Source organism: Boleophthalmus pectinirostris, unplaced genomic scaffold (assembly GCF_026225935.1).
Source record: "Boleophthalmus pectinirostris isolate CB_2022bp ecotype Guang Dong unplaced genomic scaffold, ASM2622593v1 HiC_scaffold_13, whole genome shotgun sequence".
Lineage (NCBI taxonomy): Eukaryota > Metazoa > Chordata > Actinopteri > Gobiiformes > Gobiidae > Boleophthalmus > Boleophthalmus pectinirostris.
The window spans coordinates 29,406,878-29,431,274 of record NW_026571036.1 but is presented as its reverse complement, the minus strand read 5'-3'; the positions used below and the strand labels follow the sequence as shown (position 1 = coordinate 29,431,274).

Genomic DNA, 24,397 nt, shown 5'->3' with positions numbered 1-24,397 from the left:
CTGGATTATAAAGTGCAATATCAATAATGTTGAATTCTCTTGTCTATTTTCATACATAAGGTGCACTGGATTATAAAACATTAAGTGAAACAAACGGACGACACTTGAGACTGACTCCTTAGGGTCCCAATCTTTGAACTTTGTTTTTTTTTTTTTTTTTTTTTTTTGCTTTTTAAATTTTTTTTAATTATATATCAAACAGTCAAGTGTGAGTGAGTGTGTGTGAGTGTGAGTTTGTGGTTGTGTTGATTTTGTTGTTTTCATGCTTTTTTGAATTAATGTATCCTACTGACTGCCCTACTGTATTTGTCTTTTGATGTTGTGAGGACCCCCTCGAAAACGAGATTGCAAGACATCTCAAGGGACTTATCCTCCAAATAAATAAATTCTAAATTCTAAATTCCTTACCCCAGGCATCCACCATCCATTGGCAGATCGTGGTGTAACTCGCCCGGCATTGTCTCCCTGTCTTGGTGAATGTGGATTATGAATGTGGGTGGATCATTTAAATCTGAATTTTTATTTCCTACGAGGACGACTCAAATAAACATTGAGTAATAATGTGTTTAATGCAGCTTTGTGCACATTTGTTTACATTTTACAGAAACAAAACTTAAAACCACATGGCTCATTTGCCTAAACTATAAGCGCTGAAAAAACAGCTCTTCTTGTGCGCTGATGCAGTTCAGCTTCTGTCGGACTCAGTGAGGCTCCTGACTACAGTAGCTGTAATACTCCAACAGTCCATCAAGCAGTGCGGCTTAGTAGTTTACCAAAATCGTACTAAAACATTTTGACAGATTTTTGAGTGCAGTGCACCACATACAGTCGGTTTGAGGTCAGTAACCACAACCGGAATATTAATAAATAAGGCACACCTGATTATAAGGCGCACTGTCGATTTTTGAAAAAAATTAAAGGATTTTAAGTGCCCCTTATAGTCTGAAAACTACGGTACAATGATGTCTATACTTCTAGGACATAAATAACTTGTTGTTTCAGTGTACTTTTAGTATTTCTTTGCTCAATTGTTCGCTCAATTTTTTTTTCATTTACACATGTTTGAGTGACTCTTTATTCTTACTCTGTCTACATCTCCGGAGCTCAAAACGACAAAACACAACTCCACGTAACATTATAACATAGATCAGAATTGATTGACGGTTTTTGCAGTGTGGGGACTATTGGCAGTACTGTATAGATTTTTTTTTTTTGCTGTGCAGCCTTGTTCTGCCCACATCAAGGTCTCCTCCAGCTGCTTTTTTATTTTAGTTTTCAAGGTCAGTCCAAGGGCAACCTCCTCCCGACAGGAAAAACATGACGCAAAACCAACACAGACACAGAGAAGTTAATGAATGATAAAAAGCTTACTTCATTCAGAAAGCTGACTAACTGGTCTACTGTTAAATAATCAGTTTTGTTCCCATTGCTGCAAAGAATTAATTAGAAAAAAAAGAAAAAAAAATACAAGTTATGCTTCTTAAAATAGACACCCTTTGCATTCATTCAAACATTCGGCAGAACGATATACGTCATTTTAGTAAAAACATGTTAATTTTTCACAGTGAAATGACTGCACTGTAAAAGCAGGTTAGGCTGTCCAGACATAGTTAGTGCAGCAGGCTAAGAGACACTGTCCACATTGTAAACACAACAATATACACAACTACACCGCAAAAACAAACACATACATGAGTTAAAATGACTTGAGTTCAGAATCTTTTTGGCTGATTTGACCTAGTTTGGGTTTATTTAAAGTGTGCATGACAGGTTTTTATGACTACCTTATTTTGACTTTATTTGGTGGGATAATACCTGTTGTAAATATAATGTGCAAACGTTTTGTCCCAGATTACATCATGGTTGCTAGGTAACTGTTATGGAATTCCCTAGTGTGATGCGTTATGATTTCTAACCAGGAAATAAAATTTAAAACCTACAAACTGGCAAAACTGGGAAAAAATTTGTCTTAAATCTTAAATATATAATGAATTTAACTGTGTTTTGATAAAATTAGTAGTCTAATCTGTCACTTTAAAGCTGCACTGTGTAACTTTTCTGGTGGAGAGTGTGCCATCTGCTTTTCCTGGGATGTTCCACACAAAGATGGTACAGTCATTGTTTTGCAAGTCTCAAGTAAGTCTCAAGACTTTGATCTCAAGTCCGAGTCAAGTCCCAAGTCAAATACAGACAAGTCCAAGTTGAGTCTCGAGTCACTGGCCCAGAAATCCAAGTCAAGTCCAAGTCGTCTGCTTTGATCTTCCAATCATTTCAGGTCTTTAAACCAAAGTACCAAATATAGGTTAGACTTTTGCAACTTGTATGATTTTTAAGATAAATTGTACTTTTAAAAAAATCATAGTATATTTATATATGAGTATTTATAGAGTATATACAGTAAGAGTTGTAGAAATATAAATGTTTCCTTTTTAAATGTCGTCACAAGATCTTAGTGTGAATCATTACAGTCAGAATAGAAAGAATTCAGATTTAAAAGTTCTTCTCGAGTCTTGTCAAGTCCCAAGTCACTGACCTTCAAGTCTAAGTCGAGTCCCAAGTCTTCCTCCATTTTATCAAGTCAAGTCTCAAGTCCTAAAAATTTAAACAAAACATTAAACAAATATATATTGTATTTATTCAATTACAGGAGTTTCTATTAAACTACCACAAAAACATGTATTCTTAATTATGATTGTGAGCAGGTCCACTTCTCCACAGACCTGACCTGTCACTTAGCCTGGTGATGTGGCCTGCTGTCTCTATGGAGATGCCATACTGTGAATAAAATGCCATACTGTAGAAGATTTGAGAAAAAAACAACAACAACATGGAGTGGAATTGGTGGACCCCCTGGTGGACCTTTAATTGAAATACTTGTATTATTTAACGTTAGATTTTATTGGCATTCAGTGAAATACAGTAGTAGATTTTAACTGTACACATGACCAGTTTAAGTGTAATGTTGTTGTTTTTTTCCGTTAGTGAAATATGACTTGTTCCATTAGCAAATTGTTTTTATTGACCAGTCAAAATGTACTCACATCCAGATCAATACTTAAATCAATACATTTTAACTTAAGATGTTTTTGACATACTGCAGACACATTTCTTCTTTCAAGCTTTCTGGTTGAGGGTCCGTCGCCTGTTTGTTTCTATGGAGATGCCATTGCTCTGCCCGGAATGTTCCACAGTGTGACTTTAAACAGCTCTTCCTTACATTTATTCAATTTTATAGCTCAAAAATACAAGCATTCTACAAAGATCTGACCTGTATCTTGGTCTGATTTGGTCTCCATGAAGATAAAAAGGATTAATGCCATACTGTGAAACATTCCAGACAAAGCAACAACATCTCCGTGGAGAAAAACAGTTGACGGCCCACGGAAAAATTACACAACGCATTTTAGTTTAGGATAAAGCGCCCCCTGCTGCACTAAGATGTACATGATTTTGTTAATGGTTATTGTTGACATGATAAAAGCCGAACAAAACCGAAATGCCTTTTTGGAATTAATAAATTAATAAAGTTGCTGACTGATCAAATGTAATTGAATCATAAGTCAGAATAAGAAGGTGAAAGTCATTGTAACCCATGCTACCTATTCTCTTCTGCAGTGTAGTTCAGTCTTATTACATTCCATTAAAAACAGAGGAGGAGGGATTAAACTGGAGACTCACATCTTCTTGAAGAGCTCCTCGATGTCTATGCGTGGGCAGATCTTCTGGGTCAGGGCGTAGAAAATGTCAAAGGTAAAATCTGAAGGTTCAATTTCATCGTTCTGTGGAGACAGTTTAGAAATGATAAAGAATACCGGAGTTACTTAGAGCAGATTAGAAGATTAGTTAAAAGGTTAAAAGGTCCTACATTACACAAAATTGACTCTTGTGAGGTGTAAGCCATGTCATCAGGGTTCCCACTCTTCCACTGACAAAATTTCAAAACTTTTCCATGACTTTTTCATGATCTAAAGTGAATTTTCCATGACTTTACAGTACGTACATTTGTAGAATTGATCAGACTTTTAGAGCTAAGTATGAAATGTGAACCCTTTCCACTCACCTTATGGTTTGGGATTATAGTTATTTAACATTTAAAATACTGTCAGTGCATTTATTGTCGTCTCTTTTACACAAAAGACGCACACGTTAAGAAATAATCAGAACAGCCTAATTCAGGGTATCCCCAGGTTTGACTAACCCAGATTTAAGACTTTTTTAAGACCTTTTACAGACCACTTAAATGAAAATTAAGACCAACATCGCACCCGTTATGTGGGCAAAAAACACCAGATCCAATTCTAATAATGACCAACCAACTACAATATCTAGAATCGAAGAGCCTTAAACCTACACTTGCAACATCTACCTCCCCTGTACTGATTGTTTACTCATTGCCGTCGGTGCCAGAAACCAAAGTATTGTTTGTGCATCCTCCAAATTAGACGTTCATTTCATGTTACACTATTTCACATTGTTGTTTTTTTTGCACTGCAGCCCAGTTGAGTAAATAAAAAAACAGGCTAATGAAATTTAAGACCTTTGTGAAAAAAATAAGACTTAGACAACATAATTTAAGACTTTTTAAAGACTTTTTATGAACATGAAATTTAAGACCTTTACAGACTTTTGAGATCCCGAGGCTACCCTGTAATGAGAACTTAACAGAACGTTGTAGTTGCATGAAAGAGATACTAAAATTCCTTGACTTTACCAGGCCTGGAAAATGGCTTTTTCAATTTCCATGAATTTTCCAGGATTCCAAAACCATGGGAATCCTCTACAGGGGTCATTCCACCTCAATTCACCCAAAAAATTGCAATTTGAACACTCATATTGTCCACTTACAAAGAAAATTGGTGTATGGGTAAGTCATAGCCAAGAAAAATCTCAAATTTTAGTTTGATCGGACCAACGGTTTCCGAAATATCGCAATTTCATTTTTTTTCCACATTTTGCGTGGTCGCACTTTTGAGATGAATTATGTTACGACCTTGAAACTGACAATAAAGGACACGCCCAATCTCAATGACACAAACAAGAAAAATATAGCCCTATACGTCTACTACAACATATAAAAAATCTGGAGGGGTTTTCTTTTTTATTTTCACACGAATTTACCTAAAAGTTGACTTACCCCCATCTTAAAACGTGCCAAATATCAAAATTTGACAAAGTAGGGTTGAACTCATTGGGTGAACTGAGGTGGATTGACCCTATAATGTTGTTACCTCCTCAAAAACAGACCTGGAGTTGTGTTTTGTTTCATTCCCACATGTTTGAGTCACACTTCATTATTAGTCTGTCTACATCTCTGAAGCTCAAAATGCTCTGTTGCACCTTGTGATGTCATGTCGTTGTAGTTTTCAAGTTAACAGCTCCTTTTACCTTTAGTTCAGTAAAGATTGACAATTCCAGAGCTGAAATAATGTAAATGATTCTAGTGAAGGTGTGTGGAGTTTAAAAACATCAAAGGTGGGAGAAGAACTCAGCCTAAATTTGCAGGTTTGTGTGTTAAACATGTGTGAACGAAACAAAACACAACTCCAGGCATTTTTATGATGAGGAAACAACATTATAACATGGATCAGAAAATAAAGTAATATGGTCCCTTTAATGTCTTTTTTCCTATTTGGTTCTAGATTCTGCCAGTGGGCTCAATTTTCCTGTGTACTTTTCTTCCCTTCTGGACATCCAAAAAATATATTAAAAGTAGCTTGAAGTCACTTGCAAAAGGTCAAATGAAAAGTTACAAAAAAAAAAAAAAGAAATGTTAACTTTAAAAACACTGCAAAAATAAGTTTACTCCCTTGAAACGTTGTATATTGTGTATTTCTTACTACTGTTTTCTTATTGTTCTTTGAGGCAGATTGTGTGATACTTGATAAACTTTAAAAGTGCCCATATTACTGTGTATTTAGGCCGATGTGGCTGTTAACTTGAAAATTACCACTTCATGACATCACAAGGTGGAACAGAGCATTTTGGGCTTTGGAGATGTAGACAGATGAAAAATAAAGGATTCGTCAAACGTGTGAATGAAACAAAACACAACTTCAGGTCTGTTTTTGGTGAGGTAACAACATTATAACTAAGGCTGGGTATCGTTAGGAAGTTGCCGATACGATACATATCTCGATACGTGAGTCATGATACGATACATATCTCGATACAGTGAACTTTCGATTCGATACGATTCGGTACGATATATTTCAAATCAATTCGATACGATTCAATAAAAAATAATCGCTACATCATGGCTGTGATGCTAAACGTCTTTGTTAAACCACTTCTTGTGCAAAGTTAAAATGAAACATGCACATCAAAACCATGAAAGTATCAAATGTGTTGCATAAAAGAGTTTCCTTCCTCTAAACAAGCATCAAAACTGTAGCTCTGTAATAAAATCATTTAGTTAAACATATCAAAAAATACTCTTGGCCATATAGTGATATAGCAGCCCATGATATCAATGCTGTATCATCACATTAAGCGATACAATATATCGATATTTTGATATTTTTGCACACCCCTAATTATAACATGGTTTAAAGGGACAGTCCAGAATTTTGGACATAGGACCTCATTTCCTCGTGAGTGTTGGAGACGTGTGGAGACACTTTAATAAATATTCCATCCAGTCAGTGTCGATGTAAGTGTCTGTTACGGGCCCCGGCCCTTTGATATTTGTTTAGAGTGCTCCCGTTCTTCTGTATTTGCTTTTGTATATGCATGATGCGCTCGCTCCGCGAGCCCTGGACCCGGATGCGCGGGAGCACCAGACACAGGAGACGGAGGCTGGCGTCGCAGCGTGTCGAGGATTGGCCGGTCACCCCTCCTCCTCCACCAATTCGCGGATGCCACCTGTGGTAGCGGGGGTTTAAAAAGGACAATCTTCTGCCTGCTCGGGGCGGCTGGATCACTGTGGCCAGCTCTCCCTTTTGTTAGATTTTTTTTTGGTTATCTCATTTTGTGTTTCGTTGTACGGCCGGGTGTTGCTTCCGTTAGTACTTTGAGACACCTTTTGTTCGCAGTACAACTTTAGTTAGATTTTGTTACATTGCACTTAGTTAGGGCTCCTTTGTTTATTAGATTATTTTGTTTAATTCCCTTTTATTTTCTCCTCAAATGCCTGTTTTTAAAATAAATAATAAATGCACAATTTTTTGTTAAACCTTAAACATCCTGGTTTTATTGCTACTTCCCTTTCTCCCCAGCAAAAGGACGTAACAATGTCTGTGTTGATAGAATAATGTTTGAAATAAAACTAACCTTGCATCGCATGAATGTTGAGGGACTATTTTCTCAGCAGCAGCGGAATTTTACTTTGGTGGTAAGATCGGTGCTAGGTGATATCAGTCCGCTGCTGCCAAGATTTTTATCAGGAAGTACAACTCACTGCTGCTGCTCAGACAGAAATCCTTCAAATGCAATGTTGGTTTTACTTCTAAAATTATTGTATCGACACAAACATTTACATGAACAGTTTGGTGTAATAATAGATTTGTTTCGGGTGTTTTGTGGAGTGGGTAAGACTGTTTTTAGTGGCAGGAGAACTATGGCCATTGACATGCACTAGTCTAGCACCAGTGACCTCTGCAAATACAAGGACTGGATGGAATATTTTAAAAGTGTCTCCACACGTCTCCAACACTCTGGCTCACTAGGAAACGAGGTCCTATGTCCAAAATTACAGACTCTCCCTTTAATGTACATATGTTGCATTAGACTCACCCCATTTCACTAAAGCCACAAAAAACAATAAATACATAGTTTGATCATTATGTTGAAAATGTATCACTTTACTTCCTGACTGTACATGGGCAAGAGATTCAGTATGACACTCAGAGAAGTATAATTCCAAAAACTATTATCTAGCAACCATTCTGTAAAAAAAAAAAAAAAAAAAAAAAAGGCTAATGCTTGTCTAATTTACACAATATTTATAATTTGAGAAATAAAAAAGTCAGAAAAATGTGAGTCATTTGCATTTTGGATAGAATTTTGACATAGGTAGAGGAAATTATGTCCAAAATTCCAGACTGTCCCTTTAAAGCTCACAAGAGTCAATTTTACATGATATAGGACCTTTAAAAATGGCACCATAAATCATTTGAATTTAGATTTTCCATTTTATAGTGTATTCTTTTATATCATAGCTTTAAAATTCCAGTACGTTTTATGCAGTGAACGCGAAAAGAATAGTTATTGCTTACAAACCTTTCCGCTCGGTAGCCCCAAATCCTTCAAAGCCTGAAAGATCCCCTTTTCTGTCTTCCCCGAAGCGAATGTTCGTGTGATGCTTTAGGAGAGAATGAAAAGGAGGAGGCAAAAAGGAGAGAAAGAGAGAGGGAGAGAGACATAAGAACTGTTATAAAGAATAGTAGTTTTGAGTGACAGGTTTAAAGAAATCATTTGGATCCGTCTCGTACCCTCTGACTGGTATCTTCCCGTTCACGTTGGTCAAAAAGCACATCCTCATCCAGCTGGAGAAGACAAAAATAGAGTTATACAGAGTGACATTTTATAGAAAGACAGACACTACACTACTGCTGCTGCTTCTAAAGATGATTACTGAAACCATTCTTCACATCAAATATGTGTTGAACCACGTTATGAATGTACTGGACTGGATATGGCCTAGGAGCAGTGTTGGGGAGTAACAGATTATATGTACCGGAGTTACGTAATCAGAGTACAAATTATGAGTAACTGTATTCAGTTACAGTTACTGTTTCAGTGAGTGGTAATTACAGTTACTTTGTTGAAATAAATGGATTATAAAGCGGTATTTTCCTGTTTTCACATTTTGAGCTATATCCCCCCCTTTTTTGGGGGGGGGGGGGGAATTCCACTCATTGCCGGACACTAAACCAGGTCTAAACCAGGTCTAAACCAGGTCTAAACCAGGACTAAAAACCAGGTCTAAACCAGGACTAAAACCAGGACTAAACCAGGCCTAAAAGCAGGACTAAAACCAGGTCTAAACCAGGATTTAACAGGACTAAACCATGCGGCGTGGACTGTGTCTCCTCATCTTCTATCAATAATATTTTTAATTTGGTTCAGTAAAGTCTGGGCTTTTTATTTTCTTTTATCAGACAAAACATCTTATGATATGATTTCCTCGTCTTTGCTTCTCTACAGCAAATCAAGTAATCCAAAGTATTCAGATTACATTACTCACTTAAGTAATTGAATGGATTCCGTTACAAACTACATTTTGGGGTATGTAATCTGTAATCTGTAGGAGAATACATTTTAAAAGTCACCTTCCCAACACTGCCTAGGAATATATATGTAAGGATTCTACAAGATCTCCTGCACACAAGAGAACAATGATCATGTGAGAGTTTTTTCCCAAGTGTTTACATTTGATTTAGACAAAAAAAAGCTAAAGTGTTACTGAGTTACATCTCTTACTGTTCCAAAAATGAAATAAATAAATTGTGAGGTCAAAATTGCAAACTGAATCATTATATATTAGAAATTATGTTAAAATCTCATCTTGTCTCGTTGTTTCTCATCTCGTCTTATGGAAACTGTATCTCGTCCCATCCCTAGATATACTTATTGGAAGTATTATTTTAACTCAAAATGTATTTATTCATTTTGTACTAATGAACGTTTATATGTTGTTAGTGAAGGAACTAAAATATTTTACAATTTGAAATGCATACTTTTATACCATTTTGTATTAATGAACATGATATATGACTGAAATTGTAATATTTTGGTGTAATTATTTTAGAATAGAGTCAGCTTGTCTGCGCTAATGAGGATCCTATCAATAAATAATAAACAAAAATACTATAATTATAATTATAATAAAACTATAATTGGGAATTGTACTACAAATGTTGCAAGGGAAACAAAACAATTATGATTTGGGTGAGTTCACACTTGCACACACCACATGAAAATTGGAATTAAACTGGAGCTAAAGCTGGACTAGACAAAGACTAATCCAGGTCTAAAATGGGACCAAATCAAGTCTAAATCAGGATTAAACTGGATTCAAACCAGGACCAAATGCAAAAAGGATAAATCCACATATATCACAGGGCTGCAAAACATCTAATACAAAATGGTCAATACATTACAAAAAGTACATTAGTACATTAGTTTTGGTGTATTTTCGAGTACACGTTAAGCTGTTGATGATACTTTAAGTGAAAAGTTTCTGGCAGGAGCAGGACTAAACTCACTGTTTCTTCAGGCAGGTCATTGGACACACGTTATTGGCTTTAAAGTTGTGAATGACGGAGCGCAGACCTTCTATCCACCTCTGCAGAAGAGACAGGAGCAAAGTCACACAAGAGACAGCAATAAATCAAAGGAAAAAACATCCACGATCAAAACAAAATTCTTAGAGCAAAGCTTACAATGAACATTTATAAGTCGCTACTGCTATTACTACTACTATTACTACTACTACTACTAAAAAATTACCTTATTGACTAATAATTTTGATACAAAATAAGGATAAATATCTTGAAGTCAAATTTAATGCCATATGCCTGTATTACATTATTTTCTGATCAGTTATAATGTAGTTTCCTCATCATAAAACATACTTGAAGTTGTGTTTCATTTAATTCACATGTTTAACACAAAAGCCCTGCATATTTAGGCTGAGTTCTTGTCTGTGATGTCAGATTCAGATTCAGATTCAACTTCATTGCCATGGCACATGTATAAATAAAAGGTAACAAAATGTGATTTAGCATCTAATCAGAAGTGCAAGAAGCAGCAAGTGAATACAGAATGTGGAGTATGTACAATGTAGAGAATATACAGTATACTACAATGTAGGTTGTTGTGAATATATAATAATAAATATGGCAGTATGAACAGGTGGGAATTAGGAATAATCTACATGGGGGATATATAATCAGATGTACTGTAAACAATAATACAGTTTACATGAAAAAGTGTACTAGAATATACTAGGAACAGTATGTAAGGTGTGCTATAGAAAATATAAATATGAATACAAATATGTATATTACATATAATATTAGGGATGTAACAATAACTGAAATATCGTGATATGGAATTGTCAAATATCATGGACCATCACAATATATCAAATTACAAGTATCTTTGCTTAAATGAAGAGTTATGGTGCAGCAATAATAAAAAAAAGACAGAGGAAACTACATAGACCATGATCCTTTGCTCCATTTCACTGTAGACTACAAGAAGAAATAACAGTTCTAAGTGCTTTTAAGTCTTAGTTCTTTGGATTAAGTCTTGTCAAGGCATTTTAAGATTAAAAAGTAGCATATTAACAGTTTTGTTCGCCTACACAAAATATCGCAATAAATATTGTACTGTGAGATGTGTAACGTGAAAATATCATACTGAGAGATTTGGATATTGTTACATCCCTAATCATGGAACTCCCCACCATATCATGAGCTTTCCCACGATATCGCAATAAATATCGTACCATGAGGTTCATACCGTGAGGTTCATACCGTGATGATATCGTATCGTGAGACTTGGATATCTTTACATCCCTCTATAATATATAATACATATATCAGGTGGTAATACAGGAAGTGCTTCTCTAGAATTATTTATATGATTTCAGTTCTTAAATTGCAAATCTCTCGTGAACAAAAGTTAAAAGGTAGAGAATAACTTTGAAAACTACCACTACATGACATCACAAGGTAGAAAAGTGCATTTTGAGCTTCGGAGAAATAGACAAACAAATAATAATGGATTACTGTGACACATGAGAATGAAATGTCTGCTTTTGAGGAGTTAACAAGACACTAACATGTCTTAAAGCTCCCGAAAATCCATTTTGTGTGATATAGGAGCTTGAATCGATGTTAATTCTCGTTATTTCACGTTTCTATTGTTTTGAATGTGATTTGAACAGAGCCAGGGCCAGAGCTGTGTGGGAGGTGGTAGTGGGTACTTTGTGAATAAATCAATAGAGGGTCAGACAGTTCATTTAGCCTTTATTCAGCTCAGTATTAGACATAAAGGAGGTGTATTCCCTGGACTAACACGGATCTGCTTCACTAAATCCTGTTTGCGGTTTTGAAAAATAATAACACAGTGAATGAATACGCGCCCTTGAGAATAGAATGGTGTTTATCTGCACTGCTTGGTCCAATGCGCTCAGACAAAACTCTCCAATCAAGGCCTGTAGTTTAAACCTGGTCTGCGCGAAGGCCACTGCTCTTATAGAATGATTCTGCTGAACTTACTTTTGGAGTATATTATAATGTAGTTTTCTCATCATGAATACACCTGGTGTCATTATAAGAAGTGCTCTACTATTCTGAAAAGCGGCTTAGTCTAATTTAATTGCTTCGTTCTTCAGTGTGCCAACAGGTGGAGTCCTTGGCCTCTCGACCGGTAATAGTTTTTTTTTCTAAATAGAAGTCATCATCAATCATCAGGATGTTTGTAGTGTGTTAGGAAAGTGACCTCAGAACTTTGGACAACTGCAAACTCTTTAAATGAATAAGTTCTGTTCTTCAAAAGCATCAATAATGTAAAAGTATAACAGTCAATGATAGCCTTCAAGTGATGACATGCTTTCCATAGAGCTGAAAAGATGAACTTTTAACATGCTGACAGTCACATAATCATAATGTAGGCCTCATAATTTGTTTGATTTTTGGTATTTTTTGTTACTGCATTGTGCACTACTTAAGGCTGCCGCACACTACAGGATTTTTTGGTCTTGAACGATTTTTAAACGTGCGACAAAAAGCGAACATCACAGATACAAGGAGAATCTTATGTGACTTAGGGCCTGTTTACATGACAACGCTTGCGGGTAAAAACAACTAAATATTTTATCGGAAGTGCCTTTCGCTTAGATGGTGATGGAATTTTAGGGCTTAAAAATGCAAAAATCTGAAACCACCCTCCAGAGTGGAAAAGTTGAATACGCACTGCCGTAGTCTTTCCGTCTACACTGCCCAAGACGCAAAACTCTGGTCAGATCTGCTCAGGTCACGAACACATTTACGTCACATTCATCACTGTCTAGCGTCACCACCTAGATGGTAAGCAGTCCCAATCGAATTCCACACACTTTTGCATCACCGTATGCCCGCAGATTTCCTCCTGAAAACGCTCGTCTAAACGCGGAAAAGAAGTGAAGACACGACGCCACTTTTGCGTCTTCTGTTCAAACTGTCATCATATAAACGTAGCCTTAAAATCTCCGATCGCAAAGACCGCAGTGGGATACGTCTGTGGACCACAGGCTGTAAAGTTGTGAGCTCGATTGCGTCAGATGTTTCCTATCTACAGTTAAACCACTGGCTTTGAAACTCAGAGCTCTGCACTTCTAGTTTAGATACAAGCCCAAACTGTGTTATTATTATTTGTGACATGTGGGGGTGTAACGATATCCAAGTCTCATGATACGATATCGTCACGGTATGAACCTCATGGTACGATATTTATTGCAATATCGTGGGAAAGCTCACTATATGGTGGGGAGGCTCACGATTAGAGATGTAACAATATCCAAAACTCTTACGATATTTACGCAGTATTTTCACAATATACATCTCACAGTATGATATTTATTTTGATATTTTGTGAAGGCAAACAAAACTGTTAATATGCTACTTTGTCTTCTTAAAATGCCTTGACAAGACTTAATCCAATGAACTAAGACTTAAAAGTGCTTAGAACTGTTATTTCTTCTTGTAGTCTACACTAAAATGGAGCAAAGGATCATGGTCTATGTAGTTCCCTCTTTTTTTTAGCTATTGCTGCACCATAACTTTTCATTTAAGCAAAGAGACTTGTAATTTGATACATCGTGATGATCCACGATGTTATTGTGAGAACTTTGACAATACGATATCATATATTCCGCTTATAGTTACATCCCTAGTGAAATGTGGTGCAATACTTCAGTCACTATCGCTAATCTGCGGATTCACCTCGATCGGTGCGCTGTGTGGATGTAAACAGGTAAACAGACACACGCTAGGAACTACTCTTGCCTTTTGACTTTTAAAGAATGCGAAAACTGGATTAACAGCGCTGTTTTGTGGACTTGATGTCAATATTTGCAGAGGACAAATTCTACAGATAATGTGAATGAGATGCTGCACTTTAAATTGACCACTTTATGAGAGGTGAGGAGATGTCTTTTCATTAGTTTTGCTACATCCAGAGTTTGTATCTTGCGTCTCTGTGTCCGTCACCCTGTCTGCCCATGACACTCTGTTTTATTGGCTGTCACCTTAGAGTTGCTGATGTTTGGTGGTTACGATCTGACAGCGACACCACACACCTCAAAATCGCACACAAAGCACACAACGCAAACCATTCCTTGAACTCGGGGAGAAGAAAATCGCAGCCAAAACCGGGCAAATTCTCCTGTAGTGTGTGGCGGCCTTTACTGTGACTTAAATTGTCGTTTCTCATTTTTCACATTTTATCATTTATGTCTACTACTAATAATTATTCATTTGCCACCAACAGTAAGGAGGCGTGGTGGGTGGTTCTGTGGACTGTTGTCATTTGTATTTGTATTTTTAAAAATCAAGCTACTACTAAATCACTCAAAGAAAATACAATGATGTGTTTTACTCTGGCCGTGTCGGGGGTCTCAGCCACCAGGAACATGAAGTTGAGGTTGACGAGGTCGGTGCCGCTGCAGATACAGATGATGCAGCCGTCCAGGTCTGCCTCTGTCTTTCCCACCGCCTCGAAAGAAGATAGGATCTTTGGGTCCTGGAAAACAAGGAGAAAATGCAATACTACTTAAGAAAGTCTAAAGAAGGGGTGTTTTACTTCTATAGGGTATTAACTGCTAACACATAACCAGTGTTGGGGAGTAACAGATTACATGTACCAGAGTTACGTAATCAGAGTACTAATTATGAGTAACTGTATTCTGTTACAGTTACTGTTTCAATGAGTGGTAATTAGATTACATTTACTTTGTTGAAATAAATGGATTACACTGTGGTATTTTCCTGTTTTCACATTTTGGGCTAAATCCCATTTTTTATTTTTTTTTCCCGGTAATTCCACTCATTACTGGACACTAAACCAGGTCTAAACCAGGTCTAAACCAGGACTAAACCAGGACTAAACCAGGACTAAACCAGGACTAAACCAGGACTAAAACAGGACTAAAACAGGAGTAAAACAGGATTTAACAGGACTAAACCATGCTACGTGGACTGTGTCTCCTTCTCTTCTATCAATAATATTTTTAATTTGGTTAAGTAAAGATTGGGCTTTTTCTTTTCTTTTAGCAGACAAAAATTCTTATGTTACGATACCCTGGTCTTTGCTACTTTACATCAAACCAAGTAATCCAAAGTATTCAGATTACGTTACTCACTTTAAGTAATTTAATGGATTATGTTACAAACTACATTTTGGGGTATGTAATCTGTAATCTGTAGGGGAATACATTTTAAAAGTCACCTTCCCAACACTGCACATAACATATTTAGATCACCATGTTACCTAAGTCACTCCCCCTTCAGAGCACTTCACAACACAATCAGTGTGTATCCTGCGAATGAAACTACTGCACATTGCATCAGGTTTGTTAAGTTGTTGTGTTGTGTTTGTATCATGTTTTTGTAAATTTATGGAGAATTGTCATGTGGGAGCATGGGTGACATAGGCTTGTAGGTGGAGCATTGGAGACATCGCTAAATAACTCAAACATGCATGGATGACATCAAAAACATCTTCAGGCATGTTTCTGATGAAGGAACAACGTTATAACATGGCAAAAGGAGAAATTCAATTTGTCAGCTGGACAAAAGTTTATTTGGTCGAATACGTTTCACAGCTCATCTAAGCTGCTTCTTCAGTTCTGGTCAAAATGCTGGTGGACACTTCCTTATATCTGCCTGAAAGGAGGAGCTAACTACAATGAAACTACTCTGAAACTAACACAACTACTTGTTTACAGTTTCTGTTTGTTAGTTAGACCTGATCTTGCACTGAGTGTGGGGTCTTACGGGTTATTAGCAGAATCATTCAGGGCCATAATGGGAGCTTTCACAACTCTGGGCCTGACCTGCCTGTCCCTATTGTTTCCTTAGCTGGTTTTGATTTAGGTTTGAGGTTGGAGTAGTAAATAGGAGATAGTGTCTGTCTCCCATTTTTGTTCAAAGATGGATTGTCTTTCCAATCTCCAACTTCCAATTCAATGATTTTCTCTGGCTCAGATTTGTACCTCATTATCCTTAAAGGAGTGGCCTGTGGCTTTTAGACGGAGATGCACAGCAGACTGAGGTCCACTATTGCTCTCTCGTCTGTGTTGGTACATCCTCTTGTGAAGTGGCTGTTTCAGCTTAAATGAGCTGTGAAGCGTATTCAACCAAATAAACTTTTGTCCAGTTGACAAATTATTTTCTCCTTTTGCCATGGACTCTACCTGGACGACTGAGGGATTTTACAAACAGTATAACATGTTAGAAAGCATAATCCCCCCTCTTTAAAGAGCATATTACACATATCTTGTGGCTTTAATTCTCTTTAAACATGCTTTTGTTCACCTTGGGTTTAGAATTTCATGTTTTAAAACAATGTCTACATCTGTTTCTAATGAGTCATTTAGGTGTTGGAGCGCCCTCTGCTGTCAGCATTTATCAGTGTTCAAAGAAGAAAACTTTGGATCAGTGGATTAGTGAAACAAGTGTCAAAAATGCAAAATACAACTGCAGGGATGTTTTCGATGAGGGAACAATATAAGAAGCTTACAAGTTTGAAAAAAAGTGCATAATATGTGTTCTGTAACTGCTTTAATTGAAATGTGCAGATATTCTTGAGTTGGAAATGACGTTTTAGACAGATTTTAATTCATCTGTTTTACTGTTTTGTCTGCTGAGGCGTCTCTTGGCCTTGAAAAAGAGAATTTATCTCAAGAAACGTCCTGGTAAAATAAAAGTTAATCAAAAAAATAAATGGAATTGTTTTGGTGAGGACGTCATTTCTTATCACGTAATTTCATGATCATTTTTTATTGTTAGTTTCAAGTTAAAATGTGATAGAGAAGTTTTTTATGTACACATTTTGTCAGTTCACAGTTGGTAGTATCGAAATCCAATATCTTTAGTATGAAAAAAGGGTGTGAAATTTTACTAATGTGAGTCGAGAACAGTACTAATGCATACAAAAATTAAACGTTCCATCATAGACTGTACAAAGAAGTGGACTAAGGGAGCGTGACATCACCCATAGTGTTCGTCTCTAGTCAAATGAAGCTCATGAGGCTAGCAGTTATAGAAGCAAACTTGGAGCAATTTGGACAAAATAGCGAAATAAAAACACCAGGATCATGTAGAGCGGGTTAATACGAACATTTAAGACCAAAATGAGAGCGGGGTGACAATTTTTCAATGTAAAGTCAATTGAAGCCAGAGTCAATGGATCCAGAAGTGTCCCCGTGCTCACTTTCACCACTCCATAATGTCAGTATAATTTCTTTCTTTTACATTAAGTTAATCAGATTACTTATAATTTAATGCCTTTATTTAGACTTAGATTCTAATTTGAGTGCACACATTTTAGTTAATATAAGACTGATTTACTTACACTTGTTTTTTGTTTTTTTGAGCACTGGATGGAGGACCCTTGGGAGAGACCATCAGGACTCAGCAAAGGGGGGAGCACTATTTAGTTACTTTTACAACGTTTTTTCATTTGTGTTAAGGTCACTTTATTATCACTTATTATTTTCTGTATTATACTTATTTGCCTTTTTGTTACTTTGATCAAGTTAGTATTTTAGTTAATTATTTAGTATAATCCCTCCCTCTTGTGCTTAGCTTTAGCCTGTCCTCAGCTATTGAAACAGCCCTGTTCCTTTGTCTGGTTGGGTTAGTTTTGTTCTTTTCAGTTTGATTCGAGTTTCCCCAGTTGGGCCCGGCTTTTTTTGTTAATAATTTGCCTAATTTGAGCCTTTGTTAAATGATATCTTTTTTGACTTTATTAAATTTAAACTTATTTTTATACCTTATATATATATAAATATATATAAGAGGGACCATTGTATACTGTAATTCTGTAAAATATAGGCATCAGCCAGTTTACAACATATTATTTGACACCAGGCTCTTGCTATTTTTGCACCTTATTTCAAAGTTATTCTTACCATTTCTATTTTTGCTCTTTGTTATTATAATATATTGTGATGTGTGAGCTACTCTGTCCAAATCATTTCCCTTGTGGATCAATAAAGTTTAAAGCATTGAGAGTCCATCAAATTCTTTTCTCTCTGGAAAAGTTACTTTACTTATGTTTGTCTGGAATGTTTCACAGTACGGCATACAGAGATGTGAAGTGTGATTGTTGGTTTAGAAAGTAGGACTGGGAATTGCAGGGTTCCTCGCGATTTGATATGATATTCAATACATGGCTCACGATATGATATTTTCACTATATGACATTTATTGTACCGTATTTTCCTCACTATTAGGCGCTCTGGATTATAAGGAGCACTGTCATTAAATGGTCTGTTTTTTTTTAACTTTTTTCACAAATAAACCGCACCGGACTTTAAACGAAACACAACAGTTGGATGGGTCAGTGGTTTTGACTTTGTTTGTGGCGTTCACAGGTGACTCTGGGCTTTGTTCAGTTGTGGCGTGTAGGGAGGTGGTGCTGTCTGGGACCAACGGATTGTCAGCGTGTTCGCAGTGACTCAGTTGTTCAGTTGTGTCTAGAAGTGGCACATTGCACTCGCTTTTTCGGTTCGTTCCTCCGTTCCGTTCCTCGTCGGCGTGGAGTGATGAGTGTGTCTGTGGGTGTGTTTCGCTGTGCGGTTGCTGTCTGCTCCGTGTGTGTTTGCGTGTTCTGTGGGTGGTGCAGCTTTGTAGTTTACTGAAGTCGTGCTGGGACACCCAAGTGGATTCGTGTATAGGGCGCTCTGGATTGCGGGGCGCGCGGTCATTTTTTGATGGGGTTAGAGGCTTAAGAGCTCGTCTAAGGCTACGTTCAGACTGCAGCCTGAAGTGACCCATATCCGATTTTTTGACATGCGACTTCAGTCTGAACGGCCAAAGTGCATTGATCCAATCTACACGTTATCAACAAGCCACAAACAACACTATTCTGCGCTGAAGTAGGCCAAAATTGTTAATGAACTCCGTGTCACTGAAGTGAAGCACATCACCACTCACCACTCTTGGCTCCGTCTCCTCATCCACACGTTCCTTTCAACAGACGTCACTGCCGCTGTCCCACAAAACACCACGGCCAAAAACCTCATCCTTCTCCTTCTCAATCTCCTCCTTAAAACAAGTAAGTTGTTCATGTTCTGGCTCCTGTACGAGAGGAACTTTAAAATCACCAGGTGCTCGATGCTCGCGTCCATGTTTGGACAACTTCCGTAAACACAGAGCACGCATGTGCACTGTCTCCAGACACTTTCGGGCCAGTTAATGTTCACACTGGAGTCACATACAAGTCGCATTTCATTGGAAATGTGAACGACCTTGCAAAAACACTGGATTTTACAAAAAAATCGGAATTGAGCGTTAAGCCCTGCAGTCTGAAAGCCCGGAAAATATGGTACATAATATTCTGCAATTTATCAGTAGGGTTCATCAAATGCTTTTCTCTCAGGAAATGTTTCACAGTATGGCATTAAACCTCTCCATCTTTCTATCTTCATGGAGACCAAACCAGACCAAGTTACATGTCAGATCAGATACTTTTATACCTTGTCTTTGCCTTTCTGTTTGGTCCACTACAGGCGGCTTGCGAGTTTCCTACTGTACGTCCATTTATATTTACAGTCTATGTCCTACAGAAAGAGAACATTTACACAATAGACACTGATGTGACAACAAAACATTTTATTCTCTTCTTCTTGTATTTATTAATTTTTTTTCTCATCTATGCTCGCAGCTTCGTGGCGTATGTGAGAGACGTGACATATTTTCCGTATGATTGAATAAAGCAGAGTTTTCAGAGCAGAGCCTGTGGACCCTCAGAGCCATTTGTCTTTGCTCTTCATTAGATTACACAGTAACATGAAACAGCTCTGAGGCCTGTGTAACCTGGTTATCCTCAGAGGAGCCCCCTGCTGGAAGAGAGAGGCGCTAGAGCTACTGTCTCAACCTGTTCAAATCATCACAATATTATTCAGTTTATTACGGCAACTTTTTTTTTTATGTTTTGTGTTTCTCATGGGTGCCATAGTAACCAAAATGTCTTGCTAAACCAACATTGCCACTGGTAATCCCCCCCGAAAATGCTAATATATTATTTTTTTTCACTCCTGTTTTAAGTTTTATTTTCCTGAGATGCGAACACAAGCACACGGTTGTAATGAACACCGTTTGATTTGTCAGAAATGCTCACAGTGAGTCTGGAGATGATTTATGGATTTAATAACTGCGCAGAGTTTTATCTGTGATGTAACAATCCTGGGACTGTTATCGTGACTCAGAGGGAGCAAACTTAGCAAACAGGATTCAACAAACATGCATGAACGAAGATTAATAACTTCAGGTCTAACTCAAGTTTCAGTACTGTTCTAAGTGCAGTGCTGTGAGTAGAAGAAATATTGTGCTGTATAATTATAATCTATTAAACCCATGGATGTTTATGTCATCATTTGCACATTCTCAAATTGAAATATTGATCAAAAACAACTTAATAAAATAAATAAGTTCACTCGGTTAGAAAACTGCGGTGCCCAATAGGAGCTAACGTTGCCATAAACGTCCTCACAACAAAGAGCTGGCACCTCCGATGGACAGCTGCACATCACACTAGTAAGCAGGGGATTTTTTTGTGCATTTGTACCAAAATGACTATGTGACACTAGCCTGATTCATCAGCAGGTTTTACTTCGTTTTACTTCGTCTGACCTCGCAGCCTTAGGATTCGTTCACTCGACGGTAGGCGGGAACTTTTTATCATTTAACCAATCGCTGCTATTTGGTCGTGACGTATGTAATAACTGGTATATTAAGCTTTTCCCAAATCCTGTGGCTTTTCCCAAATCCCCTTGATGAAATTCACCAAACATTCTCTTTGTTCTGGCTTTAAATCCTCGATCTTGAGAATCGTTGACAACACAGAATGTATGTCTCTTTGCTGATTGGCTGGTGCCCGAACTCGCACTTCGCACAGGGGTTTTTGCAAATAATCTAGTGTATTCTGATTCCTTATCTAGTCGCTGGAGAGAAATGAAATTGAGCGGAGGCACTAGGTGGCACCAGCCTGGGTAATGTTCCACTGCCAGATCCTACTTATATCACTGATTAAGAAAAAAAACTATTTGAGAATGAAGTAAGAGTAGAGTAGAGCAATGGGTGTGTACTATGGTGGCGAAAACAGGAGTTAAAGATTATGCAAACAGGAGATTAAAGATTACTCAAACATGCACAAATCTAACCAAATACAACTTTGAGAGTGTACAGGAGAAGGGGAAACAACTATAACATGATTAAAATACATTTTACAGAATACGTCCACTTTAAAATACAGTCGTACCTCACTATTTTGCATGCTTTTTTTTTTTTTTAATACAGTGTATGAACATGCATTAAGTTCCTCCCCCTGCGTCCTGATTTTCTAAGGGACTGTAGAACATTGTCAATCAATCTCCTCCATGCTGTGTCTCCTGCACAGTACAGAATGTGTTCAGACAAATTTACATAAATGTTGGATCTCTAGCAGTGTGATTTTGAAGTGCCGTATGTTTGCAAGTTTTCTCCCCAACAGAGGCTCCTGTGGTCGCACCCAAAAGGCAGAGGAAGATTCTAACCATCACAAAAAAAGTTGGACTTCTGAACATGCTGAAGGAAGGGAGAAGTTACACAGCTGTAGGCTCCATTACGGAATAAATGAATCTTCAGTTCGTTACATAAAGAAGGTGGAAAATAACATAAGAACGACAGCAGCAATAAGTTTTAAGAAGGATGCAAAAAGGGTTGTAACTGTCCTGTGGTAAGGAGTTTTACAGTTTTAAAACATATATAATAATTGTAAAATGATTTTGCCTATTCTGGGTTATTTTTAGAAGGGAACCCCTGCAATAAACGAGGGATCCCTGTATACAGTTTTGTCGAATATAGGCATCAGCCAGTTTACAACATATTATTTGTCACGAGTCTCTGGTTATTTTTGCTACTTATTTCGAAGTTATTCTTACCATTTCTATTTTTGCTGTTTGTTATTATAATATATTGTGTGAGCTACTGTGTCCAAATCATTTCCCTTGTGGCTCAATAAAGTGTAAAGCATTGTGTAAATTTTCTAGTGGAGGATCCATCAAATGCTTTTCTCTCTGGAAATGTTACTGATTTGTCTGGAATGTTTCACAGTACGGCATATAGAGATGTGATGTGAGATTGTTGGTTTAGAAAGTATTGCTGGGAATCGTCGGGTCCCTCACGATCTGATACGATATTCAATACATGGCTCACGACATGACATAAATTGTACATAATATTCTGCAATTTCTCACCATTTTAAATAGCCAAACATATTTTTACAATAGCATTTATTTGTTAAACTACTGCTTGTGCAAAGACGACATGGAATAAAGCAGCTGTAACTATTAAAGGTGAATTGTGTGCTAAGTTATTCTTACTGTATTGACTATTTGTCAAATAAGAGTAACAAACAAAAGCGTGAGCAAACTCAGAACTAAACATAACTCAAATAATCACCTTTGGGCACCATGGGTATGTGGTTTACGCAGTACAAATCAATGTCCATGACTAGAGATGATTTTCCAAGATTTATTTTCCAGTTTTTTGGCAAGCAACAAGGAATACATGTTTAAGGCGACTCCTGCTGCCTCTACTCGTGACCAAAAAAAACCCAGGTCACTCTGGTCCATGTGAACCACCCTCCTTTATCCCCGAGGTGACCCAAATTAAACCAAAAACAAAAAAGAGGTGCTAACGTAAATAATACCAACTTCGACTAAGAAATTAGCAAGAATAATATTAACATAACAAAAATATATTATACAAATTACCAAAACTAAATTAGTAAACTAAATAAACAAACAAAATAATAAACTAATTTTAGAATCAACAAAATACGAAAAAAGCTCCTACATTTACCATTTCTATTTTTGCTCTTTGTTATTATAATATATTGTGATGTGTGAGCTACTCTGTCCAAATAATTTCCCTTGTGGACCAATAAAGTTTAAAGCATTGTGTAACTTTTCTTGTGGAGGGTCTATCCAATGCTTTTCTCTCTGGAAATGTTACTGGTTTGTCTGATATATTTCACAGTATGGCATTAAACCTCTCCATCTTTCTATCTTCATGGAGTCCAAACCACCAGACCAAGTTACATGTCAGATCTGTGGAGAGGTAACCCTGATTACATTCAGAATTCCTGTTTGTCTAGGTATTTTTGAGCTGTAAAAACCACCTGTAACTGAATAAATGTAAAGTAGAGCTGCTTAATGTCAAACTGTGGAACATTTCAAAGACATATCCGCTTAAACAAGCAGGTGAAGACCCCCCAGACAAAACGTTGTGCACCTTTACAGTCTGTTTGTGTAGTAGTAATCAGGGAAGCAGTAGATATCCTTGTTTGTAATGTTGAAAAGCGTGATGGATGGGAGCTTTGGGGAAACGCGGCGAGAGGCTCTGGGTGGATCAATAGGCAGCACTACACACACATTCACACTAATTAAACCACGAAGAGCGCATTTTCTCCTCAGTGTTCAGTGTTCAAGCGTGAGGTGATGTCAGGACTCACCTTTGGGACGGCTCCCACTCGAATACTGTTTATGAGGGAGCACTCCAGGACCTGTCCCTCCTGCAAACACACACAGCACACCACATACAGTATATCAGGGATAGTCTGATTAAAAAAGGAAAATGTGTATTTGTAAACCAGTGGGGAAATATCACTGTTGTAATATCAAAATACAAGAACAGCAGTACAGTAAAAAACAAAACATAACTGATAGATAGATAGATAGAAAGATAGATAGATCGATCATAGACAGACGGATGGAGGGAAAGATACAGATAGATATAGATAGATGTACATAGATAGATCGATCATAGACAGATGGATGGAGGTAAAGATAGATAGGTGGATGGATGGATGGATAAAGATATAGATAGATAGATAGATAGATAGATAGATAGATAGATAGATAGATAGATAGATAGATAGATAGATAGATAGACAGACAGATCATAGACAGATGGATGGAAGGATGGATAGATGGATGGATGATAGATAGATAAAGATAGATATACACAGATGTAGATAGATAGATAGATAGATAGATCGGTCATAGACAGATGAATGGATGGAAGGATAGATAGATAAAGATAGATATAGATAGATAGATAGATAGATAGATAAAGATAGAGATAGACAGATAGATCGATCGATCATAGACAGATGGATGGATGGAAGGATAGATAGATAA

At 37.2% G+C, this 24,397-nt stretch overlaps 1 protein-coding gene across 1 annotated transcript in view; it reads right to left on the bottom strand.

Moving 5' to 3' along the window:
- LOC110168276 (1-phosphatidylinositol 4,5-bisphosphate phosphodiesterase beta-4) overlaps positions 1-24,397 on the bottom strand; it is a 222,765-nt gene that overhangs the window by 45,630 nt on the left and 152,738 nt on the right. The window contains exons 7-13 of the mRNA XM_055149678.1: positions 23,710-23,769; positions 14,587-14,730; positions 10,206-10,285; positions 8,430-8,483; positions 8,218-8,299; positions 3,679-3,779; positions 1,372-1,429 (exon numbers count right to left, since the gene is read on the bottom strand). Of these exons, the coding sequence (XP_055005653.1) occupies positions 1,372-1,429; positions 3,679-3,779; positions 8,218-8,299; positions 8,430-8,483; positions 10,206-10,285; positions 14,587-14,730; positions 23,710-23,769 (579 nt within the window). The remainder of the gene's footprint in view (positions 1-1,371; positions 1,430-3,678; positions 3,780-8,217; positions 8,300-8,429; positions 8,484-10,205; positions 10,286-14,586; positions 14,731-23,709; positions 23,770-24,397) is intronic.